This window comes from Panthera leo, chromosome A2, assembly GCF_018350215.1.
Source record: "Panthera leo isolate Ple1 chromosome A2, P.leo_Ple1_pat1.1, whole genome shotgun sequence".
NCBI lineage: Eukaryota > Metazoa > Chordata > Mammalia > Carnivora > Felidae > Panthera > Panthera leo.
The window spans coordinates 139742215-139758376 of record NC_056680.1 but is presented as its reverse complement, the minus strand read 5'-3'; the positions used below and the strand labels follow the sequence as shown (position 1 = coordinate 139758376).

Below are 16162 nucleotides of genomic sequence, written 5' to 3'. Positions count from 1 at the left end.
TGAGTGACCAGTTCATACCCTGCAGTGTCCTCTTTTGTTGAATCAGATAATTAGTAATCTGTCCTTAATGAATTGCTAGCCAGAGGGGCGCCTGGGTGGCTCAGTCGGTTGAGCGTCCGACTTTGGCTCAGGTCATGGACTCACGTTTCATGAGTTCGAGCCCCGCATTGGGCTCTGTGCTGACAGCTCGGAGCCTGGAGCCTGTTTCGAATTCTGTGTCTCCCTCTCTCTGCGCCCCTCCCCTGCTCACACTCTGTCTCTCTCTCAAAAATAAAGATTAAAAAAAATTTTTTTAAATAAATTGCTAGCCAGAAAAAACAGTCTTTGAAACCAATAATTAAATATATGTGTGTACACACACACACACACACACACACACGTTCATATAAAGACTAAAATATACTAGCTCCGGTTTAAACACAACTTAAACATTCCAGTAATGAAGAAGAGTGCATTGATTTTATTCCTGGATCTGGTTTCTCAGCCAAATCGGAGTCAAATAAAGCAGCATGTTCCTGCTTATGTTAAGTGACATACATAATGTCTACTTATGATACTTCTCAATGGATTTCATAAGAGAAAAAAACTGTCCTAAGTTTCCTCTCTTCTCTGAGTGATTACAGGCCATACAATTCCCTTTAAACTCAATTATCTCACAACCAACTGCTTTGATAACCTGCTAAAACCAGCAGGCATAGTGTTATCAGTGAGCCGGAAAAAGAGAAAACCCCAGAGCAGCCATCCAGCGTCTTCGTTTCTCTGCAGTCAGCTCCTTCGTATCCCTGATAACAGTGACAGGAAAATTTCTCCTCCATCACTTCCAGGTCTGTATCAGATGCTTTTCCTTTCACAGTAAATTCTCCATCCTCGGAGGCTTCTATGTGGTAATTTGCAGGGTTCAAGTGAAGGTAATCCGGAGAGTTCCATATCTTCCTTATGCATCTCCCGTTACTCTGGCAGAGGTGAAGGCTGCATACCTCAGCAGCTCTGGTCACGTTGACTATGTAGCGCCCTAAGTCAGAGCTCACATACTGCTTCACCTTTGTACAGTTACCCTAGAAATGCAGAAACGAACGGGTTTAGTGTTCTTTCTGGCACCGGGAGGGTTAGAACATCTATGCCCACGAGGCAGTTCTTTGGACTCGAGTGACACCTAACATCTTGGCGCCAGTGGTTGATCTCTTAGGCTCAGGTGCTGTAACACAGGGGATCTAGATCAGAAAAGATGAAAGGTCCAAGGGGCAGGAGATGGAACATTTGTTACACTAGGGGCTAAGCAACTGAACTTGCAAATGGGCCCCAGGGTCAGCATATAATGACCTTGCCTGCTTCCAATTTACATCTTTTTCTCCCTCTAGCTCCCAAGTTAATGCATGTGAAAAAAAAGAACAAACCTAAATTAGAAATCATGCCACAGCTGCTGTCCTCTGGCCACCTTTTGGGTGTTGTGGTACCTTTCATGGTTGTGTAGGAACCTGAATCCTCATATTCTACCGATTTATTGTCAACCTGTAGCTTCCTGGATTTTCCTGTTAATTATGCTCAAATATCAACTGCCCTGGCTTCTAGACTTCTAGAATTTGTGTATACAATTCAAACACAAGAAAGCTTAGAAGGATGACTAGATCATTTTTTTGTGGTTCCGTTATGTGTTCTAAACAGAGACCACCTGGTTTATGCACTTCCTGCATTAAACTTCCTGATGAAGTGCTTCTCGTGAGTCATATGGGCTGGAGGAGAACTATCACACCTGGAGAGTCAGGAATTCCTTTTCTACCTAATTCCCATTTCTACCTAATTCTCCTATTGGACAGAGGAGACCTAACCTTATATTATCACAGCTTCATGAAAGATATCTTGGCAGCAACAAGCTGAGCCTTTGAAATTCTAAGAATAATATCAGATCATCATGAACTTGCAAAAAATTCAATTTAACAAAGTTTTGAGGATACAAGTATTACAATTCCAGGAAAATGTATCACACTATAGAGATATAAACAAACAACATCTGGAAATACAGAAGAGATTGTGACTAATGTGAATTGGGGAACACTAGGAAGACTTCTTCGAGTAAGTAAGATGTGAACTGGGAGAAATTTGAAGAGACATATAAATCTCATTTTAAACGCTCTTAATTTTTAGCTAATTTCCCCAAAGAGGACAAATACGTTCAATGTAGAGATTAAAAAGATACAATCTGTTCCTTCTTCTCAAAATAGGATATAGCACATTTAATAGTAGTTAAATGGAAGGGCTTCGGAGTCAAACTCTGGTTAATGCCAGCTTCACCATTAACTAGCCTAACTAGATGTTACTCTAGTTGGATTTCCTCTCTTATGTCTTCCTCTATAAATGAGGATGGTAGGCCCTACCTCATAAGGGTTATTATGACCAGTAAGTAACTAAGTCCAAAACAAAGAGCATTTAGCACAACCGTAGCCTATAAATGAATGGTTTAAAAATGTCAGTATTCTGATTACTATCTTAACAAATGTTAATAATATTATTGAGCACCTTCTATGTGTTGGACACCGATTCGGACTTTAATTCTAAAGCTGGTTTATTGTGGGAGCCAGGAGAGTTCCAACTGGAGTTAGCTCTAGAAGAAAAGAACAAATACTTTAAATAATATTAACTATGCCTTTGAGGTACTGCCTTACCTCAGATGAAGTTAAGTTCATGTCTCCCCAGATAACAATGCCTGCAGCTCCCAAGGCAGCACTTTCTCCGATAGTACTGATTAGATCTTGCTAGATTGAAGAGAGTAGAGTTTATTATTCATTTGGATATAAAACAGCGTGCCAGGGATTAGGGTTGGAGGCTGAGTTCATTATAATAGGATGATTTTCCACTCTTTTTAAGACTTTATTTTTAAGTAATTTCTACACCTGTGGGGCTCGAATTCACAATCCTGAGATCAAGGGTTGCACACTTCACCAACTGAGCCAGCCAAGCATCCTTATTCTCCACTTTCTTAGAGTAACACACATATTGAATGAACCAAGGCTCAAAAATTACACTCCATAATCATATGGAAAAACATTAAATATTTTTGAAGAAGAACTTGCATTTTGCCAAACAAGATATTATTTCGATGACAATCAGCCTGTAAATAGCCACCAGAAGCTGTTTAATCGAAGTCAACTAGGGGCACGTGCACACAAACCAGCCTTATGTACATGACCCAGAGTGTTACAAAAGTGTTCGCTTCTCTAAATGTGAAGAATACCTCACCTTCCTTTTGGCTAAATTCTCTTTCCAGTGTGCAACGCCCCCCCCCCTTCCTGAGAACTTCCCCCCCCCCCCCCCCGCAGTGACTCAGAGGGGTTTTGTGTCACTTGGATCCCAAGGCCAGGCAAAGTAACATAGTATTAAGGACCTGCAGGCTCTGATTTGGTCCAGCCCTTATATTTGGTCTCTGAAATTATTTGTGTATCATTTCAAAGTATCTGATTTAATGGGCCTTATTTGTGATTCATCTAGTCGTGGCCTTTTTCTCAATATGGTTAAGGTAAACAAAAATAGAATCTCACCAGGGGTATTTGGGTTTGTAATCCTAAAAGATTATTGTTTTAGTGTTTAAAGATTAACATGAAGCAAGGCCATTTCAGAAGGAAATTAGGATTTAAAGGTATGAAGTTGTGTTACGGGAACTGGTCTGGATCACCCGGCAGAAGAACCAAGCAGCATTCAGAGATCTTGGAAGGCAGGAGGAGGTTTATTTTACACTGGTGGGCTCAGAGGAGATCATTCTCCAGACGTTTGAGCCCAGAGCATCAACAGAGGGGACAATTTACGGTCTGTTACTTCTGCATTCCTCATTAGTAGTAATTTGGTGCCTGAGGCAAACAGGGTGGGAACAAGAACCTGGAAGGGAAGTCTTCAGGCAGGGACTGAAATTTCCTTATCAGTCCTGTTGGCCATCATATAACGGATTTTTCCCTAACAGTTGTTTTTCTAATTTAAGTTCCTATGGTAGGCTTCCTAAATAAAGTTACTAAATTATAGTATACTCTCCCACTGTTTAAGATACTAAGCATTCAGGGGTGCCTGGGTGGCTCCGTCAGTTAGGCATCCAACTCTTGATTTTGGCGTGGGTCATGATCTCACAGTTCGTGAGTTCAAGCCCCGTGTGGTCGAGCTCTGTGCTGAGAGTGCGGACCCTGTTGTCATTCTCTGTCTCTGTCTCAAAATAAATAAATAAACTTTAAAAAACAAAAAAAGATACTAAGCATTCACCTTTTACTCCAAGGATGAATTTCCACCAATTATATGCTGGAAAATGTAACTGGATGATTTGGTGGGAAATAAAACCAGAACTTTATAATTGAATTTTACCTGGGGCATTTTATATTAATATCGACACTTGAGAGATAAATCTTATCTGACACTCTTATAGTCCACTCAAATTGAAGTCTTTACAATCTCATTTTTTTAAGTTTTTTTTTTCCCTGGAAATCTTCAAAAAAGGAAGAGATTTTGGTTTGAACTAATTTCTCTTTCAGACTCACATCTGTTTCCATTTCTGTGACCACAGTGTCTGCTGAATAGGTCAGACCTGACATAACAAGAAAGGAAGGAGTTTCATGAGGCTCTAATGAGTTAGCGGAAGTGAAATGGTTTTGAAGATTATCTATGATATGATGAATATAGGACAGAGGAGGAGCCAGCCACGTGGTGCCCAGAAGGAGTACTCTACTGGGTCCGTGTCCATTGCCTCCTTTGGCAAAGATATAATGGAGTAGGACTCCTCCCTCCACTCACTTTGAATGCAATGAAGCCATATTCACACAATGTAATCAGAGGGGTCAAAATCTCCCAATGGCCTTCCATGAATTCCTGTTACCTGTATGTTACACCCTTTCCAGGTGTCTTAGTTCTTGACTCTTCCAGTTTTTTTCAGTCTTTGTTCTCTTTGCTTTTAAGTTTTGGAGGTTTCTATTGAGATATCCTTTGGCTCAGAAAGTCTTTCCCCAGCCATGTGCAGTCTACTAAATAAACTCGTCAAAGACATTCTTCATTTCTATTACAGTGTTTTTGATCTCTAGCATTTCTTTTTGATTCTTCCTTAGAATTTCCATCTCTGTGCTTACATTGCCCACCTGTTTTTGCATGCTTTCTACTTTATCCATTAGAGCCCTTTGTATGTTCATTACAGTTGATTTAAGTTTCCAGTCTGATAATTCCAACATCCCTGCCATAGCTGAGTCTGGTTCTGATGCTTGCTCTGTCTCTTCGAATTCTGTTTTTGCCTTTTAGAATGTCTTGTAGCTTTTTTTTTTTTTTTTTTTGATGGCTAGACATGATATAATCTTTTCTTGATAGGCAAATAGCTCATAAAAGGAACTGCTATAAATAGGCACTTAGTAATGTGCTAGTAAGATGTAGGGGGAATGGAAGGGTTCTATAGTCCTATGATTAAGTCTCAGTCTTTTAGTGAGCTTTTGCCTCTGGACTGTGAAATTCACAAGCTGATCAGTTATGTTTCCCCCTTCTCAGGTAGGATGGGGTTAGAGCAGGGCATTTGCCTTCTCCCTAGTGGAAGACTAGAGCCAACTAGAGTTGAGTATTTCCCTTCCCCTAGTTCACTTAGTCTCTGGTAAGTCCCCAGGGGGTTTGGCTCTGGTTAAAATAGCTTCTCCTGATGGCAGACCTTGTTAACAAGAATAAAAGGCTCTGGGGCAGCTGGGTGGCTCAGTCGGTTAAGCATCCGACTCTTGATTTCAGCTCAGGTCATGATCTCACAGTTCCTGAGATCAAGCCCCATGTCAGCAAGGAGCCTACTTGGGATTCTCTCTCTGCCTGTCCCCTGCTCTCTCTGTCTTCCTCAAAATAAATTTTAAAAAACTTACAGCAACAACAAAAAAGAACAAAAGGCTCTCAAGTATTCAAAATGGTTCTTTTCCTCCTCCTCCCTACCAGATGCATGAGATTTTTCTGTGATATTCACTGTGAGTACTTGATAAGCTTTTGGAGGTAGAACTCACAAAAGTATATCCCCCCTACCCATGACTGAGTCCCCTGGACTTCACACTGAGCCTCCAGCAATTCGTCAATTATAGTTCAGGTTTCCCAACTCTGGCAGTGGTCCCCACAGAGGTTTCTGACCTAATAAGCTGTGATTCTCTATACTCACCTATCTGCCTAACTTTGAGGGCAGCAATTGGCTCTGTGTCCTCACTTCTCTTTGAATCTAAGAGGGGTTGATTTTTCAGTTTGTTTTGCTTTTTACTTTTTAGGATGGAGTGGCAACGTCCAAGCTTCTTACCATGCTGAGCTGGAAACCCCAAATCTCCCATGAATTCCTTTGGGTTAAAGCATTGTTATCAGAGGAAAGAGGGAGACACAGCATTTGCATTTCATATTGATAGTTATTGATCCATACTCAGCAAGTAAGGAAGCTGCAGGTGTTTGTGGTGAAACCCACACCTTCCCAAGTTGATTATCAGTTGGGAATGTTAGTTTCTTCCCAATGTGTCCTTTAGCATCATTATCAGAGTAGAGTTTATTGGAAGGGATTCAAAATGGCAAGTCTTCATGCACATGTTGACTGGAGATGAGGAGTCAATGCCAGATATTAATGCAAATTTGTCTACCAAATTAGCCCACTGTCACCTAGCTGAGAGCAGGGTGTTGAATGAATCACAGAGCAGCTATGTTTGAGGACCAAAAGAGCAAGGGTACTTTTCAGTGAGGGAAGTCACAGGTAAGATGCCTCTGGGAATACACAGGGACCACATGAGAGCATGAGCCACATGAGGGATGTCATACAAAAGAAGAAATGAGACAATAGTGCATGATGTAACAGCAACAAATCTTCCAGGCCAGGTCCTAGTGTTTTCTCCATACTCGGGTTTCATTGCCTGATGCTCAGCACAGTGCATGTAAGGAAGGTGCCCACTGTGGGGAACTGGAACATCACTAATGAGCTTCCCTTGGTGCACCAGCAGAGGGAAGGTTAATTAATTTTAGAGAAAAACATCTTTAAATCTATTAGTCAAGAAAAGTCCTTTCATTATTTTTTAAAACATAGCATCAAGTTATATTTAGGTTGTGTAGATGTAAGTAGCATAGACAATCTTTCATGTGAAATAAGGTGCTAACTGCCCCTATGTCATCCCATCAAGCAATGGCTGCTGACTGAGATTCCATTCCTACATATTCCCTTTCCGAGTTTAAGGCTTCAGTACCTGTTCAAAAGTGACAGCTATACCACATATGTTTTTGTAGCGCCTCAAATTTTCATATACAATGTTCTCATTTGATTTTCATAATACTCCTGATAGGTAGGTAGGGCAGGTAATACTGTCCCATTTTATAGATTAAAACAATGAGGCACTGAGGTCTGACAGCTTAAGAAATTTGCTACTTATTGATAAATTGTTTTTCTAATCCTAACTATAGTAAAACCTTGGTTTGCAAGCATAATTCTTTCCAGAAACATGCTTATAATCCAAAGCACTTGTATATCAAACCCTCCAGAGAGACGAAGGTTATTGTGTAGGACGACTTGCACCATCACTAATGGATGTTGACTATAGTTTAGTATTAATAAATTCTTGCCATATGTTCTATTTAATGTAACTGGAAATAAGGCAGCAGAGGAAATGGTCTCTATCTGCAGGTAGCCTGACCTAGAATGAAGCAAAGCATTCCTAAGCTTACTCTTGAAGGGAAAAGCAAAGAACTGTCCATAGGTACATTGAACTGACGAAAAATACACCAGTGCCAGTTGTGGGCACCTTCCAACGTTCTGAAAAATCACTGATTTCTGCCAAACAACGCAGCCTGAGACCGACCATCGGAGCATGGGAAATGACTGCCCACATCCCTGCAGAGAGAGAGAGAGAGAGAGAGACTGAGAGAGAGAGAGAGAGACCCATTGGCTCAGTTGTGATCATATGAAGTTGGGCATCATGTACTACTCGTATGGCAAGACATCACTCGTTTATCAAGTTAAAATTTATTAGAAAAGTTTGCTTGTCTTGAGGAACACTCACAGAACAAGTTACCTACAATCCAAGGTTTTACTGTATATGTGTGTGTACACATGTACAAACACACACATACACACACACACTCTAAAGTGTGGATATCTAGGTGCCTGGCTGGTTCAGTCAGTGGAGCATACAACTCTTGATCTCAGGGTTTTAAGTTCGAGCCCTACAGTGGGTGTAAAGATTACTTAAAACTAAAATATCTTTGTGGTGCCTGGGTGGCTTGGTCCGTTAAGCGTCTGACTTCAGCTCAGGTCATAATCTCATGGTTCATGGTTTCGAGCCCCACATCAGGCTCTCTGTTGTCAGCACGGAGCCCACTTTGGGTCCTCTGCCCTCTCTCTCTCTGCCCCTTCCCCACTCATTCTCTCTCTCGCTCTCTCTCAAAAACAAATAAATAATCTTAAAAAGAATACAGTGCAGATATCTTTGAGAGGATTGGACATGGAAGCCATTATTAGTCACTTATGATTTGGTATAAATGAATGTCAGGTTTTTAAAAATTTGTGGGCAGAATTTTTATGGAGAATACAGTAAAATGGTGGGTAAATTGAGGGTTTAAAACATTTGGAAATACCTTGCCATTCCGAAAGTTTTCAGAATGATAAAGAATGAGTCCTGGGACTGCCAAAGAGAACTGTTGCTAGATGAGACCCTAACTGTTGTTCCTTCTTTACTTAGAACAAGTATTTCTGAGGCTGTGCCTACTCAAGGAAACTTATCTAGGTTTACAGACTGTGCAGAATGTACCAATAGTCTAAACTAATCTTTTGAAATGAACACTTTGTCCCTTAAAGTTTGTTGTTTCTTCCAAAAGTGAATTTATTATCACTAAAGATAGAAACTTGTTTGAGCCAAATATAGAAAATGAAATGAAGTTTCATAGAAGAAAGTAGTATTTAAGCTCCAGGGTCAAGACTATTTTGTAAAGATCTAGATAACTTTGTAAACCTACCAGGCAGTACTGATTTCCTATCATCCTTGATCATTTGTTGCTGACTTTTCTGGGAAGTACAAATATCAGTTCACAATAGAGACTTTTTTTCCCTTACTCGTCTCATTAATGGCATCCAAGGCATAGCATCTACCAAATCCTGATACATCGCATCTTTTCCTCCTCTGAGGATTAAGCTGTACTCTCTAAAGGCACCATGGGGTGCCTGGGTGGCTCAGTTGGTTAAGCGACCGACTTCGGCTCAGGTCATGATCTCGCGGTCCGTGAGTTCGAGCCCCGCGTCAGGCTCTGGGCCAGGCTCTGGGCTGATGGCTCAGAGCCTGGAGCCTGCTTCTGATTCTGTGTCTCCCTCTCTCTCTGCCCCTTCCCCGTTCATGCTCTGTCTCTCTCTGTCCCAAAAATAAAATAAAACGTTAAAAAATAAATAAATAAATAAAAATAAAGGCACCATACATGCCTAGTGGTCATGCTAAAGCCCTCACCTGGGTATGTCCTGAGCCTCCTCCTTTAGATATCTCACACTCAGAACATCTTTATATCTCAATACATGCTGGTGAATTGAAACTTGTAATGGTGGGAAAGGAAGAAGTGTGATAAAGTCATAGTACCCAGTAATATCTTAAAATACCCATGTGAAAGCCTGAACAAGTCTCCAGTTTTCTTATCATAGAAAGTTTACACATAATTGCCCAAGTCCAACCATTAGAGTGGCATCCACTTTTAGATTTTTATCTCTAGAAGTTTCCATTTGAGTGACTACAATAGCAAAGGGAGAAAAAGGGAGAGAAATTGGGCTGAAAATTCATCTATTTTAAAAGTTACCCTTATGGTTTGTGGGTAATGATGAGGTTTTTTGGGGGTGACAGTGGGGTTCGTGGGGTCCGGAGCCAATGACCAAGAAAGAATTCTTGAAGATGTCTTTGGTACAGAAAGGTGATTTTATTAAAGCACAGGGACAGGATCCATGGGCAGAAAGAGTTGCTGCCCCAGGACCATGAGGAGAGACTGGTTATATACTATGGAATTGGGGGTGGGGGGAAGTCCTGGGGAAGTTTCCAGTGAGATTTTCATATGCTAAAGAAGATTCCCAAGATACTGGAGGCCTAGCTATTGTCAAGCTAAGGTTGTTTTTCCCTCTAGCAAAGCACTAGCATTAAGACAGCAGGGAGTTCCTGGAGAAAGTTTTACTCTGCCAGCCTCAAGTATTTGTCAATGGGCTGCAGGTTATAAGGAAATTTAGTTCTATCTGCCATTTCCTCCTGCCTGTGTTTCCCACATCACTATGGAGGGGTGATGGAGACTTAGGTCCTGCAGACTATGAGCTCTATCAGTTAACCCTTTGTTTTCCCCCTTTCCTTTGTTCTTGGGCAGCCAGGAGTGCCTGAGGACTATCACACATCTCCCACCTGATTGGCGGGGGGAGGGGGAAGGGGAGGGCTAAATCCATAGAGCCACCTATTTTTGCAGATTCACCCTTAAGCCTCTTGAAAAAACTTTTTTCAGTTTAAAAAAATTATTAATTATGGTAAACAGACACATATAAAATTTATTACCCAAACCATTTCTAAAGGTAAAATTCAGTAGTGTTACATATATTCGCATTGTTGTGCCTCACACCTTTTATGAAAACTGGTATTATACATGAAAAGAAAAACTTTTTTTTTTCTTTGACCTTAGATGGTGAGGCCAGAAGCAAGAATGCTTCCAATTACACTTCCACATGTGTGAGCAAAGTATTCCATTTTATTTTTTTAACGTTTATTCATTTTTTGAGAGACAGAGTGTGAGTGGGGGAAGGGGCAAAGAGAGCCAGAGACAGAGAATCTGAAGCAGGTTCCAGGCTCTGAGTTGTCAGCACAGAGCCCCACACGGGGCTCGAACTCACAAACTGCGAGATCATGACCTGAGCCGAAGTTGGACACTCAACCGACTGAGCCACCCAGGCGCCCCTATTTATTTTTGAGAGAGAGAGAGAGACAGAGTGTGAGTGGGGGTAGGGGCAGAGAGAGTCGGAGACATAGAGAATCTGAAGCAGGCTCCAGGCTCCAAGATGTCAGCACAGAGCCTGAAGCCTGGCTCAAACTCACAAACCGGGAGATCATGACCTGAGCCAAAGGCGGACACTTAACCAACTGAGCTACCCAGGGGCCCCAAATTATTCCATTTTAAAACATCCTCTCTGATTTCCCAGCCTGTTTGCCACCAACCGTTTCAATAAAGGCCAATAGCGAGGGACGGTCATCAAAGCTGGGGAGGAGGCAATAATAGTTGTTATCACCTTTAAACCTTCCCTCCATACTATGTTCCTTAAAAGAATAATTCTAAATAAGATCATTAAAATTCAGTTTGCATAAGTAAAGAGTCTAAGAGGATGGCTAGTCAAAGAATTAGGCTCCTTTCTAAAAGACCACTAATTGGGAATTCTTCAATGAACATAATTAACAAAAGAAATGTTTCTTTTAGAGTTAGGGAGGAAATCCCCCCCATCCTCAGCAAGGGGTGTCTTACCTTAGAAAGAAAAAATAAAGGTTCCTCCCTGTAGCCTAGCCTTGTGTAAACGAACACAGGCAGAGCGTAATCGTGGGATGTCATGGTGGAGATCCTCATGGATTCGTGCACCCGAAATTGCGAGAAGCGCAAAATGTTTTCGTTGTCTCCGAGAGATTTCCTGACACCAATAGAAGGATACAAAGCAGCACTGCTATTCCAGAGCCAAGAGAGCTCGTTGTTTCTCAACACTTCCTCTTCCGGGCATGACCCAGTATAATTCGGGGCATAAACATTATAATTGTGGCAATCAGGATATAAATAATAACCCCATAGGCCCTTGGGTCTACTCTTCATTCCCAATTCGATGGTTTCCTTCATGAAAGCTTTTGCACTTTCTTCAAATGTTGCTTTGGCTAAATATTCAATATCAGTAGTTGATACATTCTCTTGCATATCAGAAATCAGCTTTCTTGACTTCTGTCTATAGACGTCTTTTGTGTTCCAGTTACGGGCCCACTGGGGTCGCCAATATTCCCAGTCGATAACAGCAAGTCCACTGAAATCTTCAGCAGGGATGTAATAATTAATATCTTGGCCAGCTTTCTCTAGATGTACTTGCAAACTTATGTTCTGAGGGAGACCCCCATTAATGGGAACCCCCTGTGATGTATACCATGGATAGTATCCCAATCTGTTGACGTAAAATATGGTGACATTTTGTCCTCTGGCCTTGGCCAGTGGGCTTCCAATCACCTGGAACATTTTCAAATTTAGTCTTATATTGTATTTTATCAAACACTGATCCGTTGGAGCATTCCAAGCAGCTATAAAAGGTTTCCTTTGATAAATTGGAAGTCGGGCAGGTTTTAGAGAAGAGATAGACTTCAGAATAAAGAATATGAGCAGCCATGATGTGAGATGTATTGGTTGAACAACACAAAACCTTAATTGTCCTTCCGATAATACTTTCATGATAAGATAAAACCTTATCTTCCGCCTTAAGGTACTGTGGAAGACCTGTAGGGAGAAGTAATTTTCTATTAGTGATAATTTTGAGGAAAAAGACTCAAATACTGGTAGATTATTAGATTTTAAAGACGACTATACATAAATTGAGATACAGAAGCAAGTGTAGTGACTGAGTTTCCATTCAGGGGCAAGCAATGCAATTCAATAAAAATTCATGGAACTTCAGACCCTATGCCCAGAATACAAAGTGAATAAGATGTGGTTATTCACTTGTGGTTGCTCTTGAAAAAGCTTATGATCAAATAAAAATGTAAAATTATACCCATTATCATTTTTGAAAAGTCATCAAATCCTAGGCATTAAGCTTAAGTACTTTATAAAAAATTCTTCTCATTTAATCTTATAATAACTTTGTATTATCTCACTAAGCCAAAAATGTTGAGATGCTTTCCCAGCCTTCCTTGCAGCTAGGGTGCTGATATGCAATCGCAGTCAGGATCCATCCTACTCTGGACTTTGAATTGAGATCTTGGGAATCAAAAAGCCTGAAAGGTGGTGGGGCCAGAAATTCCGGCGTCCATAAATGGCCTCTCAGGGGCATTCAGAACCTGCTATCCATGGTGTTGGTGTTAAGTGGCAGGATTGTCCTTATGGGACAGCACTTCTCTGCTCAAGTCAGTGAGGTTTTGTTTTGGTTCGTTACAACCAGGAAGTCTGGCTGACGGAGGTTTTTTTCCATGGAATCTGTGGCTTTTGAGTATTTCCGTCCGCAAAGCGGTGTGCTGCATATTGTATGTAATTATCATTTTTAGCCGCTAGATGTCACCAGCTAAACCGTATAGCATTTGTGAGACCTAGGACACTGAGGCAAGCCAAAATTTAAAATGATTTATGAAAAATAGAAAACCTGAACAGACCAGTTACTAAAATAATGTGTAAAACTTTATTCAAAGACGTTTAAGAAGTGCTAAATAAGTGGATATAAGCAAAATATCAGTTTGGGGGCACCTAGGTATCTCAGTCAGTTGAGCTACCTGACTTTTGGCTCAGGGCAAGATCTCTCAGTTGGTGGGTTCGAGCCTCTCATCAGGATCCCTGTTGTCAGTGCAAAGCCCACTTCAGATCCTCTGACCCTCTCTTTCTCTGCACCTCCCCCACTCACACTGTCTCTCTCAAAAATAAAAAATAAACATTAAAATATGTGTGTATATATATGTATATATATATAAGTTTTTAAGAATTATGGAGGTATTTTCTTCATCTGTGAATTGAATAAATATGTGTTCCTCCACAACACGAAGATGGATAAGATTGCTTATCTTAGTAACTTGAAATATGTCACACTGAAGGTATAAATTCTTATTTGAAGAGAACAGTATTTTCAAGAGGATAAAATTTTATGCATACAACAAGAATCGTGGTCCTTTAAAATGTCCCTTTTCTTTGATTTTTTATTATATTCTGCCTTAGGATAAGAAAAATGGATTTACTTGCAGATGTGTTCATTAATAGGGGAGAAAAAGCTTTTATTTAAACGTAAAATTCAGCTCATGTTAGAGAAGGCTATAAATGTATACCAAAAAAAAGTGTGTGTATATATATATGTATATATATATATATATATATATATATATATATATATATACACAACCTATCAGAACACTCACTTTCTGCTTTGGGTTTTATTCAAAACATAGCTTTCCACTGATTATTGTTTCCCCTTTGGTCAGCCCCCTCATTACTGCCTGCAAATCTTCACCCATTCATTACAAAGTTACCAAGTTATTCTTTTCTCCTTATCCTGGAACATTATTATTCCCCTTATTCTGGTTACTGGAAGGTACACACTCCATGGCAGGTGGCAGGCCAAACTCCTAATCAAATGTACGGATTACACAACAAATACGGGCAAGGTAAGTAAGGAAAGTTCAGTGCCTGTGTCTTCTGCTTGCTGTATGTGTCAGCTTTCTGCTTCCCACGCAGGCAGGTCACGGTGCTGGTACACCCTCTGTCACTCTCCTAATTAAACATGGCTTTCTGGGAGGAGATCCCTTCACCTGGCACCTCTGGAAAGTTTTTTGGTCCCCTGCCCCAATTATGCAGCCATTGGCTGCCTGCTTACCCACCCTTTCACCAGGGAACCTACGCACGCCTTCCCTCCCAACATGCCCTTTGCTTCAGAACTCCTCTGGACCCCCTTTAGTTCATCCTGCCCATGCCACCCAAATCCCCACTGAGCTCTACCTGTATCTCGACCAGTCATGACAGCGTAACAGTCTGTGCAATTACCCACCCTTAACCATGAGTCACCAACAGCAACCTTCCTTTTCTCTCTTCCTCCCCCCCTCTTGCAATCTACCCAGAAAGGTCTGCTTCTTTCAGCACATCTCTAATTGCTGGAATTTTAGGAAGAGTTGGCAAGATATTTGGGGTGGGGATGAGTGAGGAGTGTCGCTTGGACTTCTCCCCTAAATTTTATCACCAGTTTTCTCTTCATAGGAACAGGGTTTGTTCTGGGAACATGTATGAAGAACTGGTTCCCTTCCTTCCACAGGGAAACTTCTGCGAAGACATTTTGAAGGCCCCTGAACAAATGATTCCCAGCAGAGTGGCACATCCCTGAAACCTTGAGGGTAATGGGAGGTGGTTTTCTCCTCAGACCCGTGCCCTGCTGGAGAGAAGAGCCATAGTGAGGAAGGTTTAGCTGAAACTACTCTGACTCAGCTTCGCAGTTCTGCTCTTCTTAGCCCACTAAAGGAGAATGTGAAAAAATAACAGAAAAGTGGGGACCGCCTTATATCAAGCAGGCCTCAACCCTTACCTCATTATGGTTCCCCCATCCTGACAGTGAAGGATGGTGAAGAAGGGGGGGGGGGGCCCTTGAGAGAGACAGGCGTGCCATGTGCAGATACAAGAGTCTGCAGAGACGTTTCTATCCTCCATTTACTATTTCCCCTCTCACTCCTTCCCCACAAAAGTTTAGTTGCTTGTGACACGTTAAAAAAAAAAAAAAAAAAAAAGCAACATCCAGATTTCAGAAACTGGAGGCACTTAGAACTATGTCGTCTTATTCCCCTATTAGACAAACAATTTCACAGAATACCGACCTCACACAAGTTTAATCTCAGACTGTAATAAAATGAGACAGAGCAAGGCCACTTTTTCATTTTGTCCAAGCACACATAAAAACAAGGTCACTGTGCAACCCATAAAATATCAAACATCCTTCTCTCCTGTTGCCGGAATGACTGCTATTCCTTACCCAAGTATGGATATGTGCTTGCTTTCTGACAACATCCAATATGGAGAAAATCTCCATTTTCTTAGACCTTCTGCCAGGTCACTCAGCTAAATCCTGAGTTCTGTCATAGGCTCTTGCTGACAACCCTCTTACTGAGCAACCTCACAGTTTCTCATGCTGGGCATTTTCCCTTGCTGGAACCCGTAATAAACCCAACCCAGTTAACTGTAGGTGCGTTCCCAGCAGTCTTCGGGGCATTGACACCTGTGTAAAGACACTACTGAGCATTCGGGAAATTTTTATTGAGCACCTTCTATAAACCAGGTTCCCACCCTAAGTCCTAGGAATACTGATCAAAGCAAACAAAAACCCCTGCCCTACAAGGCTTGAATCTTTGCAGGGGAGACAGACAATAAACAAGATGAGTAAATAAAGTAGATAGTACCTTGGAAGGTGGTAACGGCAGAGAAAAAAATAAAGCAGGATTCATTTTAGATGGGAAGGCTTCAC

At 41.2% G+C, this 16162-nt stretch overlaps 1 protein-coding gene across 1 annotated transcript; it reads right to left on the bottom strand.

The window, feature by feature from the left end:
• Window positions 1–638: 638 nt before the first annotated feature.
• Window positions 639–12414, bottom strand: LOC122213547 (hyaluronidase-4). The gene is made up of 3 exons (XM_042927631.1): window positions 11461–12414; window positions 2661–2750; window positions 639–1055 (listed from the first exon to the last, which is right to left on the bottom strand). The coding sequence occupies exons 1-3, from the start codon at window positions 12412–12414 to the stop codon at window positions 654–656; spliced, it is 1446 nt and encodes a 481-aa protein (XP_042783565.1). The 3' UTR covers window positions 639–653.
• Window positions 12415–16162: the final 3748 nt, after the last annotated feature.